Source organism: Lethenteron reissneri, chromosome 55, assembly GCF_015708825.2.
Source record: "Lethenteron reissneri isolate LAM-NWPU_2019-01 chromosome 55, ASM1570882v1, whole genome shotgun sequence".
NCBI lineage: Eukaryota > Metazoa > Chordata > Hyperoartia > Petromyzontiformes > Petromyzontidae > Lethenteron > Lethenteron reissneri.
The window spans coordinates 10,093,635-10,116,929 of NC_083833.1; the positions used below are offsets into that span (position 1 = coordinate 10,093,635).

Genomic DNA, 23,295 nt, shown 5'->3' on the forward strand with positions numbered 1-23,295 from the left:
GAGAAACAATGCACACTTTTGCCATTCACAGTTCAACTCGGCCGATTGCATTGAAAAACCAAGTGTCATAAGAAAAATCTGCCATCATTGGTGACTCGGGTTGAGGTCATTAACCCGAATGGAGAACCCAGTGCGGTGTTTTGTGCAGGTCACGGAGCCGTCACTGTGTAGATGCCCACGTATCCGACCTTTCCACGTATCCGACCTTTCCACGTATGCACGAGTGTGACAGGCTGCGGGGCCCGAGCCGTCACGCACGACTTGGGAAGCTTTGGTCGAAGAATATTATAATTGTTCATAATAGACGTTTTTGGGTTAGATCGCACAAATGTGTCGTCAAAACCCGCCACCACCCGACACAGCCAACTAGCAAGGGTTGTCACGTAAACAGAACGTGCCAATTCGTCACTAGTACAGCACACCGGTGTATATTTATGCGATCTAATCCAAAAACCTGTTATGGATATTGGTCGCGAAAGCCTCCTACGTGTGAAACATGATAATTGTTATTTATCCAAACAGCGCAACGTTCCGGACCACCGGGTGAGCGCCCCCTGGTGACGCCACGGGGGGGGGGGCACTGCCTCGCGCGATCGGCACCGGCTGGGGTCCACTCTCACGGCACTCAGCGAGTGCCCTCAACAGCGAAGCCATCTGTGGGGCGCCTCGGTGGCGAGATGTTGACTACCTCGCACGGCACGCAGGAGGTCGTGGGTTCGGTCCCCATCCTGACGCCCGCTGCTGTGTATTTGGAGTTTGCGTGCCTCCCTCCCCGTGGTGGCGTGGGTTTTTCTCCGGGTCCATCCGGGTTTTCCTTCCACATTGAGAAACGTGCGTTTTCAGAGTATTTGCCTGATGTGCATTTCCACGTGATGAGCCACTTTGTTGAGCGATCATTTGTGGCCAGGTCGCTTCTGAAAAATATCTCTATAGCTCAGTGGGCTTTACCTTGTAAAAAAAAAGTTTAATTCGACTGCAACTCAAGAAAGGCATTTTTTGACCGTTAATTCAAAATAGGGATTGTAACCTCACGGCGTGTTAAATGCCATTTTAATTGCCATAGGCGTGTTCCGCTCACGAGTGGCATGCGCCTCACGTGGTTATTGCGGATTGCTGGCGAGATTCCCACTGCACAGCGTTCTGTGTATCCGCCATGCGTCGAGACAACGTCCTCGTGTGTGGTCCATGCCACTTAGGCCACCACCAGGAGAGTGCTTGTGTGAAGTTCTCTCGCGCCGTACGGAGCCAACCGCGCTAATCGGAGGTGCGGGGCAAGGACAATAAACTAAACACAAAGAGCAGTTCCTCACCCCAAACCAACCGGGCAGACAGAAGAAATGAACACGATAAACAACGCCCTCCTCCCACATTTACAAACGCGTTCACTTTTCTCACTATTTAAGCCTCAAACTATTTTGACGTTTGCCAGAAATGTTCTATGAATTGGCCCATAACCCGAAGAGTCGCCGACTCTCCAGCGCTGCTACCGAGGAGCGAGCTGTTGTTATTGTTGGTAGTGCTTGTGCACCGCTACGATTGTTAACCACGCACAGGGCGGCTCGCGTCACACAGCCGAGCTAGGCGCACACACACACTCACACAACGGAGTTGATGCTCGATTTTCTTTTTATTAAAATAATTCCTGTAGTTATTATTTTTACGTTTGTTTACCCGCGCCGCAGGGAGTTCAAGTCTTCAGCGGCAGGGTCCTGTCACGTTTTTCCACGACAATGGGTGCCCCCGCTGCTGCCGCGTGCGATCCCGATCGAGCCACTTGGCAGCTACATTCTCAGCACTGGGATCGTTTGGCAAAGACCGCTGACGCTGTACGTGCGTGGCTCTGTTAAAAGAAGAAATCCTCACGCACGTTGCAAGTGGCAACAGGGAGCGGCTGCAATGCGGGAGCTGTGGAGACCGGCCCCGTGGGCGCCAGCTGTCTCTGTGAGCGCGTCGGCAGCGCTAGCGGCAGCGCTAGCGGCAAGCGCTAGCGGCAAGCGCTAGCGGCAAGCGCTAGCGGCAAGCGCTAGCGGCAAGCGCTAGGCGGCAGCGCTAGCGCTTCTTCCATGTGAACTTGCGGCGAGCGCCTTCCTGTCCCGGCTTCTTCCTCTCCTTCGTTCTCTGGTCCTTGGTCAACAATCCGGCTGAGTGCAGGAGAGATGGGAGTCAGACCCAGGCTTGGAATGCAAAGAACATTGAACAGACCCAGCGTTCAGCCTCTTGCAGGGGCTACACAGACGCGCTAGCGTGCACACGTGGCCTTTAACAGGCTGTTGGGGAAAGTGCCGTTAGTCAGCAGCACCTATACAGGCCGGCACGGCAAAAAGGGGGTATCCGGCCAGCACCACACATGGCTGCCTTTGTCTCTCCAGTGGCGAAGTTTACACATCGCACCAGGTGTTAATTTGAGGCCTGGTCCAGGAGTGGTTTAGATAATCGTCACTGGTGTTGGCCGTGAGCGGGAATCGAACTGGGGTCACTGGGTTTGCAGCGCAGCGTGCGAACTGCTACACGACTGCTCCCCACACACACTCTCCCACTCACCCCTGCGCATGCCCTCGATGAGGTGTGGCTCCAGGAAGGTGGTGAGCGCGAGGGCGAGGGCGTGGCGCACGGCGCCGGCCTGCGCCGAGCTGCCCACACCGCTCACCTCGCACTCCGCGTCGTGCGCGCCCAGACGCCCCGCAAATTGCAGCGGGAACATCAGCTGCATTCTGCGTCACGCACACAGAGACAAAGGTCCCCCACGTAGCCTTCGCAACCGTCGGGGCGAGTGCTGTTAGAAAGCAAGCCGGCATGGCACACGAGGCGTTTGTCCTCCCAGTGGTGATGCGTATTCATGTTCCCGTGTGAACTTCATTCATCGATTCCTTCACCATGTTCACTCACCACACTAACACTCACCCACTCACTCATCCACTCTGACTGACCCAACCACTCACCACACTGCAGGCCACAACAACAATCACCCACTCACTCATCCACTCTGACTGACCCAACCACTCACCAAACTGCAAACCACAACAACACTCACCCACCCACTCATCCACTCTGACTGACCCAACCACTCACCACACTGCAGGCCACAACAACACTCACCCACTCACTCATCCACTCTGACTGACCCAACCACTCACCACACTGCAGGCCACAACAACACTCACCCACTCACTCATCCACTCTTACTGACCCAACCACTCACCACACTGCAGGCCACAACAACATTCACCCACCCACTCTGACTGATCCAACCACTCACCACACATCTCTGCTCCTTCCCTCCCACTGCTTCGCTTGGGAATTCCTTCCCGTCGTCTCTTTTCCCAACTTCTCATTATAATATCGCTCACTTCAACAAACGCATTATGCCCTTATCGACTAGAACTCGGAGAGTACTGTCTGTGCTGTCTGTTGCTGGCCACTTGGCACACTAGGGCCGCGTGCCACGCGTGGAGACGTGGGTCGGGTCCCCACCGGTCCTGCAGCTGGGGGAAGTAGTCGACGTGTCCCAGTCCGTTGACGGTGACTTTCCCCGACCCGCTCTCCCACAGTGTCACCTTGGCCCGGGCCCTCTTCCGGAAGCCTGCGGAGGCCCGAAGACACTCGCGAGCTCAATCGCACGCCCGGCCAAGGCGGCGAGAGTCGACAGAAACCAAGACGCGGGTCCGGTCGCTCAATACCCGTGTTGAGCGCCGTGGCAAGTTTGTCGTCCTTACCCCGCGCATGTGATGAGCACGGTTGGTTACGTGTGTATGTGTGAAAGTATGCGTGGTTATGTAGGTGCGTGTGTGTGCATGGCTCGAATTGTCCGCACCTGAGTGCGTGTACGTGCGGTAGTGTGTGTGCACAAGTGTACAAGAATGCGCGCCTTATTAGGTGCTCTATAACGGCACTTTAAATCTATGAAAGGCTGTGCGGGGGAACTTTGCCCGTGCGTGTGTGCGTGCGTGCGGTTACCGAGCGCCTCGCTGTATGCGCGCCCCTCCTGGTCCACGCGTCGCTCCGGGATCTCCTGCTGCTGCGACTGCACCTGCAGCGCCACGCGGAAGCGCAGCAGCTGCTCGCGCGCTGCCTCGGTGGGGAACGGCTGCGACGCGATTCGCTCGCCCAGCCGCACGAAGCGCGCGTACTGCACGCACGCGCACACAACACAGACACAGATTCCGCGTGTGGCATCGACAGACCGTTGGGGCAAGTGCCGTTAGCGGGTAGCGTCTATGAAGGCCGGCATAGCGCACAAGGGGGCGGTGCAAGTTATTCAGAAAAGCTCCTACGAGTCTCAAGACTTGTTTTCAGGAGAAACTCACAGTTGAGTGTTGGCCAATTCTATTATAAAAAAAGCATTCTCCCAAAAATTGAATAAACTCACACAAAACTCGCACGTGGACGCACAAATGGCAAAGATCCCTTAGATAGCAGATACCTCGCCACCTTTGTCTTCCCAGTACTGATAATTATACACCGAAGCAGGTACTCATTTAAGGCCGAGTAGACCTAGAGTAGGCCCCAGACCAGTACAAATGTTACCTAGCTGTGGCCGGCAACTAAACTCCGGTTGTCGGGTTCACAACGCAGAGCGCTAACCATTATGCCACCACTCCACGAGCACACACACACGTGTATATCCACACAAAGGCAGATACACGCGCATATATGCAGAGGCATGTCCACATCAACCTCATTCTACAAGCTTGCCTACCCTGTTCCGCACACCCCCGCCCCTCCAGCTCAAGATCACCGCGTCCCCAAACTTCCAGGCATCTCACGAGGGGCGGCTGCCTCTGAGAGGACTGTGTACCCACAATGCACGGCGAGAGCCCAAGGGGGAGGACTGTGTACCCACAATGCACGGCGAGAGCGCAAGGGGGACGACTGTGTACCCACAATGCACGGCGAGAGCACAAAGGGGAGGCCTGTGAACCCACAATTCACGGCGAGAGCCCAAGGGGGAGGACCGTCTACCCACAATGCACGGCGAGAGCGCAAGGGGGAGGACTGTGTACCCACAATGCACGGCGAGAGCGCAAGGGGGACGACTGTGAACCCACAATGCACGGTGAGAGCGCAAGGGGGAGGACTGTGAACCCACAATGCACGGTGAGAGCCCAAGGGGGACGGCTGTGTACCCACAATGCACGGCGAGAGCACAAGGGGGAGGCCTGTGAACTCACAATGCACGGCGAGAGCCCAAGGGGGATGACTGTGTACCCACAATGCACGGCGAGAGCACAAGGGGGACGACTGTGAACCCACAATGCACGGTGAGAGCGCAAGGGGGATGACTGTGTACCCACAATGCACGGTAAACGTTGGGGGGGGGGGGGTAGGAGCACGCACGTCATGCTCGCTGAGCTGCTCGTTAAGCGACTGCTCCAGCTCCTCTTGCGTCACCCAGCGGCTGCTCGGCAGGGCCCTGCGCACGGCAGTAGGCAGACACGCGGTGAGACTCACCGTGGTACGCAGCGCACCACGTCACACGGAACACAGCGCGCCGTGGTACACAGCGCTGAGACTCACCGTGATACTCACCATGCCGCGTCACACGGTACACAGAGTTCAACATACACGCACACAACAGGGGGAAGATGACGTACAAAACTCCACGCAGAACGGCGCCCAATTCGGGAATTGAACCCAGGGACTTATTGCTCTCGTGGTGCGAGCGTTGCCACAGCGCCACCACCCAGCCGCTGCTGCTCTTGGCGCTGTTGTTGTTCTTGTGGTGCGACTCTTACACAGGCTTAGCGTCACCGGACGTGTAACCTTTGCTCCTCATCTTGTCTTCCTCAGCCTCAACCTGCAGCAGCTGGGAGTACAAGTCCTGCAAACAAAGACAAAGATCCCCCGTATAGCTTTAACAGGGTGTTGGGACAAGTGCTGTTTACGAGCACCTTTGAACGTTGAAAGTGGGTGGGTTGCCAACACCACGCCCGTCAGCCTTTATCTTGCCAGTGCTGGTGTTTACCACGTAGTAACAAGTACTCATTTAAGGCTGAGTCGACCTAGGGGATGCCCAGAACCGGTTCAGATCACCATCAACGGAATTAACCGTGAGCGGGACTCGAAATCGGCTTGCCTGGTTCGTAGTGCAGCGTGCTATCCGCTGCACTACCGCACCCCACACACTCTCTGACACACATGTACGTACGAGCACACACGTACGTGTACACACGTACGTACCAGCACACACGTGCGTACCAGCACACACGTGCGTACCAGCACACACGTGCGTACCAGCACACAGGTACGTACGTGCATGAGGGTGTAGTAGTTGGGCTTCCCCGTGTAGAAGAGGTAGTGGAATGGACGTCCATCTTCTCCCCACTGGATGACTGGGAACGCGCACGCAGACACACGCACACGGACAGACACACGCACATGCACACGGACAGACACACACGAACAAAAAACACAAATAACGTTTAACTTAAAACTTTCGAGACTGCAGGAATTCTTATTCTTTGGTTCTTTCAGTCACGTAGATATAAAATAATAATACAAAATAAAGTGAATAAAAATAAACTCATGTAGACTGTAGTTTGGTTATTAACCATTGATACAGTCTACATTATAGACTGCCAGTACACTCACCCAGCTTAATAACCAGGCAACAGTCTACATTGTAGACTGCCAGTACACTCACCCAGCCTAATAACCAGGCTACAGTCTACATTATAGACTACCAGTACACTTACCCAGCTTAATAACCAGGCAACAGTCTACATTATAGACTGCCAGTACACTCACCCAGCCTAATAACCAGGCTGCAGTCTACATTATAGACTGCCAGTACACTCACTCCGGTTAAGAACCAGGCTACAGTCTACATTATAGACTGTCAGTACACTCAAACAGCTTAATAACCAGGCTACAAGCTACATTATAGACTGTCAGTACACTCACTCAGCTTAATAACCAGGCTACAGTCCACATTATAGACTGTTAGTACACTCACCCAGCTTAATAACCAGGCTACAGTCCACATTATAGACTGTCAGTACACTCACCCAGCTTAATAACCAGGCTACAGTCTACATTATAGACTACCAGTACACTCACTCCAGTTAAGAACCAGGCTACAGTCTACATTATAGACTGCCAGTACACTCACTCCGGTTAAGAACCAGGCTACAGTCTACATTAGTGGATCTTTGTTTATTATAATTTTATTTACTTTATTTTTTATTATTATTTTTCTATCTACGTGACTTTACCGACAGAACCAAAGAATATAAACACAAAAAACTCAGTCTTTAACAGTCATGCCGAGTGATGTTAGTGAACACCTATTCAGGCTTGCGTGGCACACAAGAGGATGCTGATGTTTACACACCGCACAAGGTACTCATTTAAGGCAGGACCAATTTGGATATCACTCACAAATGATGTCAACCCAGGCCACGAGTCGAACTCAAGTTGCCGTGTTCATAGCGCAGTGCTCCAACCGCTAGGCAACCACTCGCCACACACATGCACACATCCACACCCATATCTCAAGAGCATTGATGATCACTGACTGGGGCTCTCTAACCACTTGGATGTCCTGTCTAGACACGTGGACTCTGCTGCAGACCAAACAGCGAATTAGCGGAGGTGTTTAGCCTATTAGCTTAATTAACAAAAAAACCTTTAATGACTTATTAACAATCTAGCGGCTAACAGGGCGAGCTGCTAATCGATTGGCCCCCGTGTGTAGCCGACCGAGCTATTGCTCAATAACTCTTTCTCCTTATCCACTAATAAAGAGACAATGGAAACGGCTTCCCTTTATTCATTCCTTCCTTCCTTCCTCCTATGAGCGTATAAATGCTCAACGCTCATTAATCGATTGGCCTAAAATAGCATTCTCAGGAAGAACGTAATCAACCAGGTAGGGTGTTGACTGTTATGTTATCCGACTCTCTGTTGTATTACATTACATTTCTAAGTATACTAGATTTGTGTTTCTATTTCATTTATACCTGATGACGATTGCTTGTGTTGCAATCGAAATGTCGTATGCTAGTATTTAATTTATTATTTTCTCTTTCTACGTGACTTTACCGAAAGAACCAAAGAGTAATTCCTGCAGTCACGAAAGCTCCAAATTAAGTCTAAAATCTCAATATAGCACCCCAGAGCTTGGGCAATTATTGGTTAGCGGCTGTTGCGCTGCCCGCTTTCTCGCTTGCCTCAAGTTCCCCACGCGTCCGTGCGAAATCTGCGCGAGTTACAAATACTACGGCTGTGATCCGAGATGCAATTTGCATGATGAATTAAAAAGCTTTCTAAAAACATACAACAGTTTCCTTATTATAACTGTGGGAGAAATAGCCTGCCAGCAGAACAATTCACAGATCGGCCAAGCCCCCGCAAGAAACAGGAATTGGGGATAAGAGGCTTCTGAGCATGAGGAGTGCTGCTGCGTTGTTGTTCAGGTGACTTTTGGGAGCCTCTGCGTGAAACGCCAAACGTAAATATCCAACCACGGACTCCGCCTCCGTACCTTTTTGCTTGGGGAATATCTCCTCTGGATGCTGCAAAACAAATGAAACGTAAATGAGCGTAACATTCACTCGGATGCGATTATTCGTGTACAGGTTTGTCCTCGCTTAACACGGTGGTGGATCCATGAGGTTTTTTTTGGGTTAAATCGTTCTGCGTACTGTATCGTACCGCCCAGCCATGCAGCTCAAAAAATTAGTTCGTGGTCAACCGCTCAGAAATTCCGCGGTGTGTGAAAAGTGTTCCCCAACGGAATGTCCTATCGCAAAAATGCGTTGTGTGAACATCTATGAAGCGAGGACTAACCGTATTACGATTCGTAATTCATTTTTTGGGTGAGGTGACGTAGTCTCGGCTCATAACGCCTCTCAAGCTCACCCAAGGGTTTTCCCATTTCTCTCCTGGTGCCGCGTGTATAACAGAGACAACAATTCCTTGTATCGTGCTCACAGGCTGTTCTGTTGGGTGCAAGTTAACGAGTGCCTGTTAATGCCGGCACTCCGTACGAGGGGATGGTGTGGCCACCTCTCTCTCCCCAGTGCTGATGATTACACATTGCACAAGGTACTCACTTTAAGGCTGAGTCGACCTAGGGGAGGCCCAGAACCGGTTCAGATATAAACCACTAATGTTAGCTCTAGATGGGAATCGAACTATGGATATATACTTTGTGGTGTAGTGTGCCGACCGCTACGCTACCACTCCTCATTGATGCAATATATAAATACAATACACATACAGAAACAGACCTCTGTAGCTATAAAAACCATTCGGGTCAGCTGAGAGTATAACATGGGGCTGTGATTTTGCTTGTTTCTATGGAGAAGGCCTGTCTCTGCATGGGAAAGTCACTGATTTTTATTGTTGCAATAATTTGCTGAAATGCCCTCTACACCAAACAGGTCAGGAAGCACCATAGACCGTGCTTGCAACCCATTCAGATATCCATTCAGACCATCATCCCTCTGGAGTTGATAAAATAAGCATTAACTTGTGGGACTGGGCAACACCACGGGAAGGAGGAATTTTCACTACTGCCTCAGAACCACCAATAGAAATGAGCGCTGTTCCAGTTCATTTGAGCGGAGACACTTTGACCTTTGACATCAACACACAGTTACTTGCACGTACACACACAGTGCGGAATGAGAAACAACAAACGAGATTTTTGATACGCGTTACAATACCTTCATTATGGGACGGGCCTTCTTCTCGAACAGCCCCGAGGGGAAGAGATATTCAATCGCTTTCTGAAAGAGAAACAAACAGCGTCAGCCTTTGTACTGCATCCCTCAATTGCACACCTTGGCACTGCTATGGGAGATCAGCTTGAAAGAAGTGGTTCATCAACTCACAAGAAACCGGTTCAAACCCCAGGTTTGTGGTTACCTCTAATGGCTGTCAGAACACTTGGCCAGCATAGCTGAAGAGCTTGCACGGTGTATATGGGACGAGGGTGGGTGCGATGTATGCCTGTGGAGGTAGTGGATCACACACATGCTGAGACTCCCAGACTGACTGTGTTGCAATTTGGCCCGGAGACGGCAGGAGAACGAGTGGGACCATAAAACTGTCTTTACGGACAATTTGTGTTTTACTCCTTAAAATTATCTTGTCAAAACATCCTCACGCAGGCACCTCCTTAAAACGAGTCTTGAGAATCAATGAGGTTTTTCTAAATAGATGTTATACCACGTGTTTTCCCGTTGGGAATATCCATCAGCTGTGGAGGGTGAGCACAATCCAGCCCCAGAACCTGAACAGTGACGACTCTCAGTGGTAACATCATCACCCCTGAGATATGAAGGACCAGGCCCAGGTATTGAGACTAAATAGTCAACGGTGCATGCTCAGTAGAACTCCCAACGAAACCCCGCCCTGAGCTTGAACCGAAAATCGCTGGGGGTCCTCGATCAGTGACGTTGACCCGGCCCATATGAACGGATTGAGACCAAGCGAGACTCCCGGTCTGGGCCCTCAGCAGTGCCGGCACAGCGTCTCGGCAGCAGCGCGGCGCGCGTGGTGCGTGCGTTGCTCCTCACGTCGATGTGCTCCTGCGTGAAGGATTCCTCGTCCTCGCCCATCATGTTGGCAAGGTGGCGCCGTCCCAGCTCGTAGTCTCGCAGCTGCTGGGCCAGGAACTCCTCCGAGAGGCGGTCGGCGGCGCCGCCGCTGCCGCCGCCGCTCGCGGTGGAGCCGGGACGGGCGGCCACGTACGGGCGCCGGGAGCTCAGCCAGGCGCCTGTTCCGCGCACGCACGCCTGCACGCTCACGCGCAGTAGCCGTAGCAGCAGCATTATCTTAATCGGCAGACGTCGTAAAATTATCATCAACAGCAGCAGCATCTTTTTGATTCGAAGTGGGGTGACAGTGACAGATGCAGAAACAGTGGCAATGTCACCAATATCATCAACACGGACTAAATTAATAATCAGTTACATAAAACAAAAGCAGAAACATCATCACCTTCACAAGCTGCAACATCATCACTCGCACCATGAACACGAGCAGTGACATTTTTACCAGCCTCTTTGTCATCATTACCACCAGTGACTTCACCAATAGCAATAACGTCATCTTCAAATGTAACAACATCCCAACAGCAGCAACATTACCAGTGGCATTGTCTTCCCCAGCACCACCATTGTCAGCACCGTCACCAGCAAAAAAACTTCATAAGCATCATCACCAACATGGCAGGTTCATCACCAGCATCATCATCATCAACATATCACAGCAGCATCATCACAAGCAGCATCAAGATCAACATGACATCATCAACATGACGTCATCATTATCACCAGCAGCATCATGACATCACCATCACCAGCATCATCAACATGACATCACAGCAGCATCATCACCAGCAGCATCATGACATCACCAGCATCATCAACATGACATCATCAACAGGACAGCATCATCATGACAGGTTCATCACCAGCATCATGATCAACATGACATCTTCACAGCATCATCATCATCACCAGCAGCATCATCATGACAGGTTCATCACCAGCATCATCAACATATCACAGCAGCAGCATCATGATCAACATGACATCATCACAGCATCATCATCAACAGGACAGCATCATCACTAGCAGCATCATCATGACAGGTTCATCACCAGCATCATCATCAACAGGACAGCATCATCGCCAGTAGGAGCATCACAGCAGCATCATCGCCAGGACAGTATCATCACCATAACGACAGCATCATCACCGGGAAAGCACCATCACCAGCAGCATCATCATGACAGGTTCATCACAGCAGCATCATCGCCAGGACAGTATCATCACCATAACGACAGCATCATCACCGGGAAAGCACCATCACCAGCAGCATCATCATGACAGGTTCATCACAGCAGCATCATCGCCAGGGCAGGATCATCACCATAACGACAGCATCATCATCGCCAGCAGCATCAATACGAATCACCGGCACCGCGAGCCACATCGCCCCCGCGCCGTGCGCCGCGGGGCACCGTGAGGTCACGGGGCAGGTGACGAGAGCCAGCGACGCGACCTTCTGAAACAGTTTCATCAAAATGCTTGAGAGCTATAACTGGAAACTCCACATTACCAGGGTGGGGATATGCCTGCCGTCTCCCTTCAATAAACAAAATCCACAAATTGACTCCACGCACGCTTCTACCCGGTATATTGAGCCCCGCGGGGCGTCAATGATCATCGGCTGAGTTAACTCGAACCCGGAATGTCAACTCGCGACCTCTTATACCGATGGCGGCAGGGCCCCGTGAAACCCGCGCCACACCGCGTCTCTCCGCGTCTCCCCGCTCAAGGCGAACACGGGGACGGCGCTTGTCTCCCGCGGTGACAATTCCTCATTCCCGTGGCGGGACCAATGACATTCACGGCAGCACCAGCAGTGCGCCGCAACAGGAGGAGCGGACGGACGCTCTCTCGCGGGTGCCACGAATACAAAACTCACGTCGACCAGGGAGCGGCCGCGTCTCCCCGCAGCGGGGAACGAACCGCGAGCCCTGAGCAGCGAGGCCGAGGCGCGGAACCACGCCGCTACGGGCGCAGCCATCTTGCTACTCCTGCAGCACCTGCACGGAGACCGCAGTGCGCATGCGCGCCGAGCCGCCACCTTGTTACTCCCGTGAGGCGCGCGAGCCGCCATCTTACTACTCCCCACAGTGCGCCTCAACGCGCATGCGCGACGAGTTGCCATCTTGCTACTCCCGTTAGGCGCGGGCCGCCATCTTACTACTCCCCAGTGCGCCTCAATGCGCATGCGCAACCAGCCGCCATCTTACTATTGCCGAGCAGTGCGCGAGCCGCCATCTTACTACTCCCTACAGTGCGCCTCAACGCGCCTGCGCGCCGAGTAGCCATCACAATCTGTATAAGAATAGGTTTTAGCCTTTCTGTCGATATAAAACAGGAGTTGTGTTAAGATGCCAAATCACCAAACAGAAACCTTTTGCGAGGAATCATGTCTGTACTAACCACACGATACTTGTGCAACCAAAAGCATGCTCTGGTAGTGTGTGATGATGCGTTGACTTTGAAGCTGATTGTTCCACACTAGAGACAGCTTTGTTGAGAGTCTAAGTCTCAAACAGGCGAACAGAGACGATGCACTGTCAACATCTGAGTCACACGGAGTCAGATTGTAAATGTTGTGGCGTGGCTCTCCAACACAGCGATTAGTGCTGTACTAGTATACTACACTACACTACTATACACTACACTATACACTACTATACACTACACTAATATACACTATACTATACCATTACACTACTATACCATTACACTACTATACACTACACTATACACTACTATACCACTACACTAATATACACTAAACTATACACTACTATACCACTACACTAATATACACTACACTACTATACACTACACTATACACTACTATACCATTACACTACGATACACTACACTATACACTACTATACACTACACTATTTACTGCTATACACGACACTATACACTACACTATTAACGACACTACACACTACACTATTAACGACACTACACACTACACTATACACTACTATACACTACACTATTTACTACTATACACTACACTATACACAACACTATTAACGACACTACACTATACACTACACTATACACTACTACATACTACACTACACACTAGTGCTGTACCACTGACGAATTGGCCACGTTCTGTTGACGTGACAACCCTCACGAGTTGGCTGTGTCGGGTGGTGGAGGGGTTTAACGACACATTTATCTATTTACGCGCTCTAACTCTAAAACAACTCTATTATCGATGAGAATCTGGCCTGCACAAGGAACCCACAACCGTGTCCACAACCCACACGGTTTAGCCGCAGTCTTGTGTACAGGGGAATTTGAGTTTTCACGTCCATACGGGCACAATAAATATTAATTAATCTTATTTTTCTTCTTGGTTCTTTCGGTAAAGTCACGTAGAAGGGAAGTTATAAAATAATAAAAATAAAACATAATAAAATAATTCTTACGAATTCTCAAGAATTATTGTATTATGTTTTATTTTTATTATTTTATTACTTCCCTTCTACGTGACTTTACCGAAAGAACCAAGAAGATGAATCCCTGCAGTCACGAAAGCTTTAAATCGAAAATTAATCTTATTTGTTTGTGTTTCTCTCTTGTGATGGGACTTTGCAGGATAAAGTTGAGATGTATACGGGCACGGGGTAACCAATAAGTTCCCAATTGGCCTGTAATGCTCTCGGCGCTGATAAAGGGTTGACAGGTTTGGGAATCCGATGATCTATGAAGCTCTTTGATGTCCAGTGGAGGCGCGGGGCAAGAAAGTTACAACAAACGAAACACACACAACACGACACGTTTATTAAAGTTCGGCAGTCTTTTAAAAGCGGAGTTAGACCCAGAGTGGTCGTTCACGCACACAAACAAACACATGTTGACGAGCGAATCAATAATCAATATGCAACGTAGGCTGCGAGGGTGACCCGCCCGGCGTGAGTCACTCGACGACGGTGACGACGACTTTGCGACTTCGCTTCAACTTCTCCTCCTCGGCTGCCGACAGCAGCAGCTCGATTTTAGCACGAGGTCTGTGTTAACGTGACAAGTGTTAACGTGTTAACGTGATAAGTGTCCACATGTTAACGTGTTAAGTGTTAACGTGTTGACATGATGAGTGTTAACGTGTTGAGTGTTAGTGTGGTAAGTGTTAACGTGTTAACGTGTTAAGTGTTAACGTGTTGACATGATGAGTGTTAACGTGTTAAGTGTTAACGTGTTAAGTGTTAACGTGTTGACATGATGAGTGTTAACGTGTTAAATGTTAACGTGTTAAGTGTTAACGTGTTGACATGATGAGTGTTAACGTGTTGAGTGTTAACGTGTTAAGTGTTAACGTGATAAGTGTTAACGTGTTGGCATGATGAGTGTTAACGCGTTTAGTGTTAACGTGTTAAGTGTTAACGTGTTGACATGATGAGTGTTAACGTGGTAAGTGTTAACGTGTTAAGTGTTAACGTGTTAAGTGTTAGTGTGATAAGTGTTAACACGATGAGTGTTAACATGATAAGTGTTGACGTGTTAAGTGGTAACACGATGAGTGTTAACATGATGAGTGTTAACGTGTTAAGTGGTAACGTGTTGAGTGTTAACGTGATAAGTGTTCTTGGTTCTTTCTGTAAAGTCACGTAGAAGGGAAACAATAAAATAATAAAAATATAAAACAAATTTTTTGTTTTATATTTATACTAGCTGTACTACCCGGCTTCGCCCGGGACTTGTATCTACCACGGCCGGCCGCCTTTGTCTCCCCAGTGGCGATGTTAATACGCTACAGTAGTTAAGTTACTCGTTTGAGGCAGAGTCGACCTAGGGGAGGTTCAAATAATCGTCACCGGTGGTGGCCGTGAGCGGGAATCGAACTGGGTTTGCCGGGTTGGTAGCGCAGCGTAGCGTTAAGCACTACACCCACCGCTCCTCACACACCACACACGCACAGACACACACACAGACACACACACAGACACACGCAGACACACACAGACAGAAACACACACACAGACAGCACGCTAACCACTACACTACCGCTCCCCACACACCACACACGCACACACACAGACACACACACAGACACACACACAGACACACACACACAGACACACACACACAGACACAGGCAGCACGCTAAGCACTACACTACCGTTCCCCCTACACAACACACGCGCGCGCGTCCATAGGTACACATACACGCGCTTGCTGCAGACACACACGACTTTCAGGGTGCATACGGCAGTAAACGACTGAAATAATAAAGCGGCAATGCTGTGTAAGGAACGCCTTAGACCCGCATTATACATTTGTGTAATGCGAGCGTAAACACACAAACACACACAAACACATACACAATACACACACACATACATGCAGACACACAGACAGACACATAACACACATACATACACACACATACAAACACAGAAACACATACACACACATACATAGACACACACATACATACACACAAACACATCCACAGACGTACATACACACATACATACAGGCACGCAGACATACACATAAACACATACAAAAAAACCCACATACATACACACACACATACATACACACAAACACATGCACACACATACATACACACATGCATACAGACACACAGACATACACATAAACACATACACACATACACATGACCCGGCTTCGCCCGGGACTTGGATCCACCACGGCGGCAAAACCGACATACATACACACACAGACATACACACAAACACATACACACACATACATACACACATGCATACAGACACACAGACATACACATAAACACATACACATGACCCGGCTTCGCCCGGGACTTGGATCCACCACGGCGGCAAAACCGACATACATACACACACAGACATACACACAAACACATACACACACATACATACACACATGCATACAGACACACAGACATACACATAAACACATATACAATACACACACACATACATGCAGACACAGACAGACACATAACACACATACATACACACACATACACACACATACATAGACACACACATACATAGACAACAACAACAACAACAACAACCGCCATTCGCCACTAAGTGGCGGTGACGTCACCACGATGCTTGTGCCAGGCCAAGTGCACCTTGAGGCCACGTGAAGTGTCGAAAGCCCGCTGGCAGGAGGTCACGGGGCAGACCCAGGTGCCACTGGTCGACTGACCGAGATGACCGAGATGACTGGCTGATGCACCACCTGTGCCCCCTACTGTGCCAACTTGCTGTGCTTTAGCCACCCGGCGCTCCGCTCGTTGTTGTGAGCGTCGCTCCTCCGCCCTCCGTTGTTGTTGGAGGGCGACTGCCTCCAACTGCCCAGTAGCGTCCTTCACGAGCCTCCTCCACTGAGGCCGATCTTGACACCGCTGGTACCAGTCATCGGCAAGTCCACTCAGCTCCACGTCCTCCTGTACCACATCACTCCATCTCTTCTCCAGCCCGTGCCGCGCCCGTCTAGCCCCCTCGATCCGGCCGAACAAAAGCTGTTTAGGCATGCGGTGGCTGGGCATGCGGGCTACATGACCCAGCCAACGCAGCCTTGCCTGCCGGAGGAGCTCACTGATGGGACTTTGCCCAGATCTTTCAAGGATTTGTGAGCTCCTCACACAATCCAGCCTGGTTAAACCCAGGATGGATCGTAGGCAGGCCAGCCTAAATGTTTCCAACCGGCGAAGATGCTCCACCAGGGGGGCCCACGTCTCGCAAGCGTAGAGAAGGGAGGGAATGACCGTGGCCGAGAAGACCTGAAGCTTCGTGCGGAGCGACAGACCAGGTAGCTTCCACACAGCGTTACGCAACCGATGAAAAGATATTGCCGCTCGACTGATTCGGAGTGAGACCTCTGCTGATAGACTGGAGCCGGTCATAAGCACACTGCCCAGGTATGGGAAACTCTCCACTCTCTCCACAACTGCCCCATCACCAATTGGGAGTTGTGGGGGTGGAGTGTCCGATGGTACAAAATACCCAGGCAGGTGCTTGGTTTTGGTGGGGCTGATGGTAAGGCCCCACCTCTTAGTGGCACGCTCCAGTCTCAGCAGCAGCGCCTCCAACTCCTCTTCTGAATGAGCAGCTATTACCAAATCATCGGCATACATAACGTGGTTGACCAATAGGGAGCCATCCCTTGATCGCACCCGGGCGTCGATCAGCCTCCCATTATATCTGTACCAAACGGAAATTCCCCCGGTACAGCTATTGAAGGCTTCACGAACTACGCGGTCAAAATAGATGTTAAATAATGTGGGAGCCAGAGGACATCCCTGTCGCACCCCAAGGTGTACAGGGAAAGGCTCCGACTCCCGGCCACGTAGTTTTACCCGGGCCCGCTCACCATCATGAAGGTCCTTAATGATCGTGAGCAGAGGGTCAGGGACTCCGAAAGCACGAAGAACAACCCAGAGTCCAGTCCTACTGATGGTATCATAGGCCTTGACCAGGTCAATAAAGCAGAGATGTAGGTCTTTTTGGAATTCCCTACACCTCTGCTGTAGCAGACGGACAGAAAATATGGCATCTGTGCAGGACCGCCCTTTCCTGAAACCGCATTGGGGCTCCGCAAGCCCCTCCTCAGCGTGCCTAGCAAGGCGATGTTGAATAATCCTTGCCAGGACCTTACCCGGCACACTGAGGAGTGAGATGCCCCTGTAGTTGTTACAGTCTGTGCGGTCCCCCTTCTTAAAGAGGGGGACCACCAGGGCATCCTTCCAGTCCTGCGGAACCCGTCCAGTGGTCCAGACTGTTGTTATGATGTCATATAGGGCAGTCTGTGCACAAACGCCACCCTCCCTCAGCATTTCGCTTGGGAGATCATCTCTGCCCGGTGCCTTCCCTGGTCTCAGACTCCGGATCGCCCTCAGTACTTCCTCAACAGCTGGAACCTCAGCCAGCCACTCACAGGGGGTGACCTCTTCCAATATTTGAGGCACCGCAGCCTCAGCAGGGTTATCCCCACTTTGTGCCATGATGTTTTCCTGGCTGAGAGAATTTCCCTCCCCCAGGACCTCACAGAAATGCTCAGCAAATCTGCAAACCTGTTCCTGGGGGTCGGAGATTGGATCACCGTTTTTTCCTCTAATGATGGTAATAGGTGTGGCGCTGCAGGTTACTTTTTTGATGGAGTTAAATAGTGATTTGTGATCACGGGCCACTGAGGCAGACTCCATCTCCTCAGCAACCCGCGACCACCACCCATCCTTACAACGCCTTACGGCTCTCCGAACTTCCGAGCGAAGGCTGCGGTAAACCTCCTCATTCTCTGACGTGGGATGCTGTAGGCGATGAGAGTGGGCCTGTCGCTTTTTCTCAATTAACCTGAACACCTCCTCTGTCAGCCAGGGTTTCTGGGGAGGTCTGGACCGCGTACCCAAAGCAGCCATTGCAGCTGCATGAGTCACAGTCCTAAACCTCGCCCATTTACCCTCGACATCAGGTGGAGTGGGGGACGATGCCAACCCCAGCTGCAAGCGATGATGAAATTCTCGCTTGCAACTTTCATCAGCTAACTGAGACCAGGCCACTTTTGGTTGGAATGGGATCCTGGGTGTACACCCACCACCGGAGTGGAAGAAAGGCAGGCGCATCTTACAGATGACTAGTCGATGATCAGAGGACAGATCAGCTCCACGGTAGGTCCTGGTGTCAAGGACATGGGTTCGCATCCGCTGGTCCGTCACTATGTAGTCCAGCAGATGTTCTTGCTTGGACCCGGCATGTATCCATGATGTTGTGTGGATGCGCCGATGCCGGAAGAGCGTGTTGGTAATTACAAGCCCATGGGCTGCACAAAAATCTAGCAGCCTCCTACCGTTATTATTGAGCTGATCTGGCCCATGCCTTCCAATCACTCCAGACCAGGTGTCAGCATCATGACCAACTCGGGCATTGAAGTCACCCAACAAGATGACTCTGTCCCGAGTGACCACTTTAGCCAGCACCTGTGACAGGAGGTTATAGAAAGCGTCTGACTCATCGGCTTTGCTTGCATCCCTCCACGGATGTTCGTCTTCGGTGGGGGCATAAGTAACCACGACCACCACTCCTCGCCTCTGGTTGATGGAAAGGCGAGCCCAAAGTATCCTGGGGCTTACAGCTTCCCACACCTCACCGCCACGCTCCCACGCCCCCTTCATTCTTTTGTTCAGAAGAAGAGCCACACCCTGTTGTTTGGCAGTCTCCTGCCCCGAGTAGAGGACTGTCCACCCCTCATGGTGGCAGGAGCCAGAACCGGTCCACCGGACCTCCTGAATGCCACAGAGATCCAGGCGGTACCGGTCCAGCTCCCGACAGAGGAGTGGCAGCCTCTCCTCCGCAGTGAGCGTTCGAACATTCCACGTGGCCATCCGCAATGGTTTTTTGTTGTTTCTGGAGGAGCCCCGAGGGTGAAAATTCAATCTCCTGGCTCCGCCAAATGGGGTTTGGCCAGGAGACGTCATAAAAGCCTGACCCCCCGGGGCCTCCGGCACAAGCTTATTTGTTACAGGTTTATGTTTAATTCGTGGTTTAGTGGTAATGAATTGAAGGTGGAGGGGTTACCAGCCCCTCACACCCGTCCAGAGCCCCCGTTTAGCCACTGTGGTGGTCACAGACGCCATGAGGGGAGAGGCCAATGGGCATTGGCCCTCCCCCCACAGCACTGCCCACGACAGTGTTGCCCGTCCGGCACCGCGAGATACATAGACACACACATACATACACACAAACACATGCACACACGTACATACACACATACATAGAGACACGCAGACATACACATAAAGACATAAAAAAAACCCACATACATACACACACACATACACACAAACACATACATACACATACATACACACATACATAGAGACACACAGACATACACATAAACACAAACACACATACACATGACCCGGCTTCGCCCGGGACTTGGATCCACGATGCCCCGCCGCCTTTGTCTCCCCAGTGACGATGTTCACACACGACAGCAGTTACGCTTTTGAGGCTGAGTGGACCTAGGGGAGGGCCAGGTCCGTTTCAAATAATCGTCAGCGGTGGTGGGCGTGAGTTGGAATGGAACTGGGGTCGCTCAAGCAGCTTAATGACTGTTTGTACAAAGAACATATAAAGAATCGATTATAATAACCAGGCAAGAGTCCACATTATAGACTGCCAGTACACGCACTCAGCTTCATAAGCAGGCTAGAGTGTACATGATAGAGTGGCAGTACGCTCACCGAGCTTAATAAGCAGGCTACAGTGTACATGATAGACTGGCAGTACGCTCACCCAGCTTAATGAGTATTTGTACAGTGAACATTAAAGTAATCGATTGTTGGCTCGTTGGGTTTAAAAGTAATATTAATAGCACACATTGTGGTGGGGGTGTAGTGAAGAGTAGGAAAAACTTTGATGAATTTACCTCAGAGTGGCGTGGTGGGTGTCGAGGCCTAGTAGCGTGCAAAGCCTGCGGCCTCGCCTAAAATTGTCGGCTTGGAAGAGGCAGGGTACGGGTGGCGTTCCTTCCCCCCCCCCTAGCGCTCCAACAATACTGTGTAATGGCTATTATTTAATTAAATACGGAGCTTATGAAAGTGGCGAAGGCGTGGCTAGCCGTTGGCAGGGGCAACCGCCGTCCAATGAAACTGCAGCCCTTGGCGAAGGCGTGGCTAGCCGTTGCCAGGTCCAATGAAAGCGGTGAAGGCGTGGCTAGCCGTTGCCAGGGGCAACCGCCGTCCAATGAAAGTGCGTATGGGCCAAAGTCCACACACACACACACAGACAGACAGACATGAACGATTTTATATATATAGATTAATATATTATTATTTTATTATAAAAATATATAAAACAATATATATTTTTTATTCTTCTTGGTTCTTTCGGTAAAGTCACGTAGAAGGGAAGTAATAAAATAATAAAAATAAAACAATAAAAAATTCTCACGACGTTTCGGCCACAACGCAAGCAGCCGTCCTCAGGTGAAGAATGAGACAATGCCAAGCTAGGAGCTTATATATAAGCTGCGTTGGAGGTGGAAGAAAGAGCGCCTTAACAAAAGAATGTGCATATGAAGAGGAATTTTGCATATACATGGAAAATGCGTAGGAAGTGGGCGGGGGGGTTTCAAAGTCATATTATGCCCATGCATTATGCAGGATCAACAGCACCAAGGGGGGGTGCAGGGATTAGCAGTAACAAAGGAAAGGAATGTTAATGATATGTAGCTGCAGTTACTCAACAACCACGTAGAAAACTAAAGTATAAACTACATAAAAAACTAAAGTATAAATTGCATAGCACCATCAGTATACTTACTATACTCTACACTAAGCTGAGTTACTAACAGCAAGTAATACATTACAATTCTACGTCGTAAACATTATATAATATGCTTCCATCTAAACTTTATTCTATTGTATCACACGAGCATATACCGTACTATATACTGCCAACATTAAATTATATACTGTATTGCTGTAATATAACACTATGTATTATTCTACCCACCCTAATGTGTGTCGAAATGGTTTATTACGTCCTTCCAATGATTGCTAAGCCAGAATCCATCTTCTCGGTTAAAATTGTCTCTGTGTTTGTATATGTGGATCGCCTCATGAACGAATCTCTCATGATAGCCAGATGGCTTGCAGAGAACCTCTGTCTTGGAGAAGTCAATATCATGTGAGCCCACTGAGTTGTAACAGTGATCTGCCACGGCTGAGGTGTTTGTCCTACCGTGTTTCAGGTCAGATTTATGTTCACGGATGCGGTCCGAGACATGTCGTTTGGTTTCCCCAATGTAACTGCTACCACAGAGGCAACTTAGTTTGTAGACGCCAGGGTACTGTATGTCTGGAACCACATCTTTTACAGACGGTACCAGATCACGGATTTTATGTACTGTGTTGAATCGGACCTTGATGGCCATCACCTTACCCGACATTGCTGGGGTCACAAAAAAGATCTCCAAAATCCTGATTAAACACAAGATCCAGGTCCGATTCAACACAGTACATAAAATCCGTGATCTGGTACCGTCTGTAAAAGATGTGGTTCCAGACATACAGTACCCTGGCGTCTACAAACTAAGTTGCCTCTGTGGTAGCAGTTACATTGGGGAAACCAAACGACATGTCTCGGACCGCATCCGTGAACATAAATCTGACCTGAAACACGGTAGGACAAACACCTCAGCCGTGGCAGATCACTGTTACAACTCAGTGGGCTCACATGATATTGACTTCTCCAAGACAGAGGTTCTCTGCAAGCCATCTGGCTATCATGAGAGATTCGTTCATGAGGCGATCCACATATACAAACACAGAGACAATTTTAACCGAGAAGATGGATTCTGGCTTAGCAATCATTGGAAGGACGTAATAAACCATTTCGACACACATTAGGGTGGGTAGAATAATACATAATGTTATACAGTATATAATTTAATGTTGGCAGTATATAGTACGGTATATGCTCGTGTGATGCAATAGAATAAAGTTTAGATGGAAGCATATTATATAATGTTTACGACGTAGAATTGTAATGTATTACTTGCTGTTAGTAACTCAGCTTAGTGTAGAGTATAGTAAGTATACTGATGGTGCTATGCAATTTATACTTTAGTTTTTTATGTAGTTTATACTTTAGTTTTCTACGTGGTTGTTGAGTAACTGCAGCTACATATCATTAACATTCCTTTCCTTTGTTACTGCTAATCCCTGCACCCCCCCTTGGTGCTGTTGATCCTGCATAATGCATGGGCA

The 23,295-nt window shown here is 50.0% G+C and overlaps 1 protein-coding gene across 1 annotated transcript; it reads right to left on the minus strand.

Annotated features, from left to right (window-relative positions):
• Window positions 1-1,607: 1,607 nt before the first annotated feature.
• MRPS9 (mitochondrial ribosomal protein S9) lies at window positions 1,608-12,636 on the minus strand. The gene is made up of 11 exons (XM_061574332.1): window positions 12,442-12,636; window positions 10,524-10,742; window positions 9,669-9,731; window positions 8,483-8,513; window positions 6,250-6,329; window positions 5,733-5,818; window positions 5,335-5,410; window positions 3,955-4,126; window positions 3,472-3,580; window positions 2,542-2,711; window positions 1,608-2,141 (listed from the first exon to the last, which is right to left on the minus strand). Exons 1-11 carry the CDS (start codon window positions 12,634-12,636, stop codon window positions 2,050-2,052), a joined length of 1,293 nt encoding a protein of 430 aa, XP_061430316.1. The 3' UTR covers window positions 1,608-2,049.
• Window positions 12,637-23,295: the final 10,659 nt, after the last annotated feature.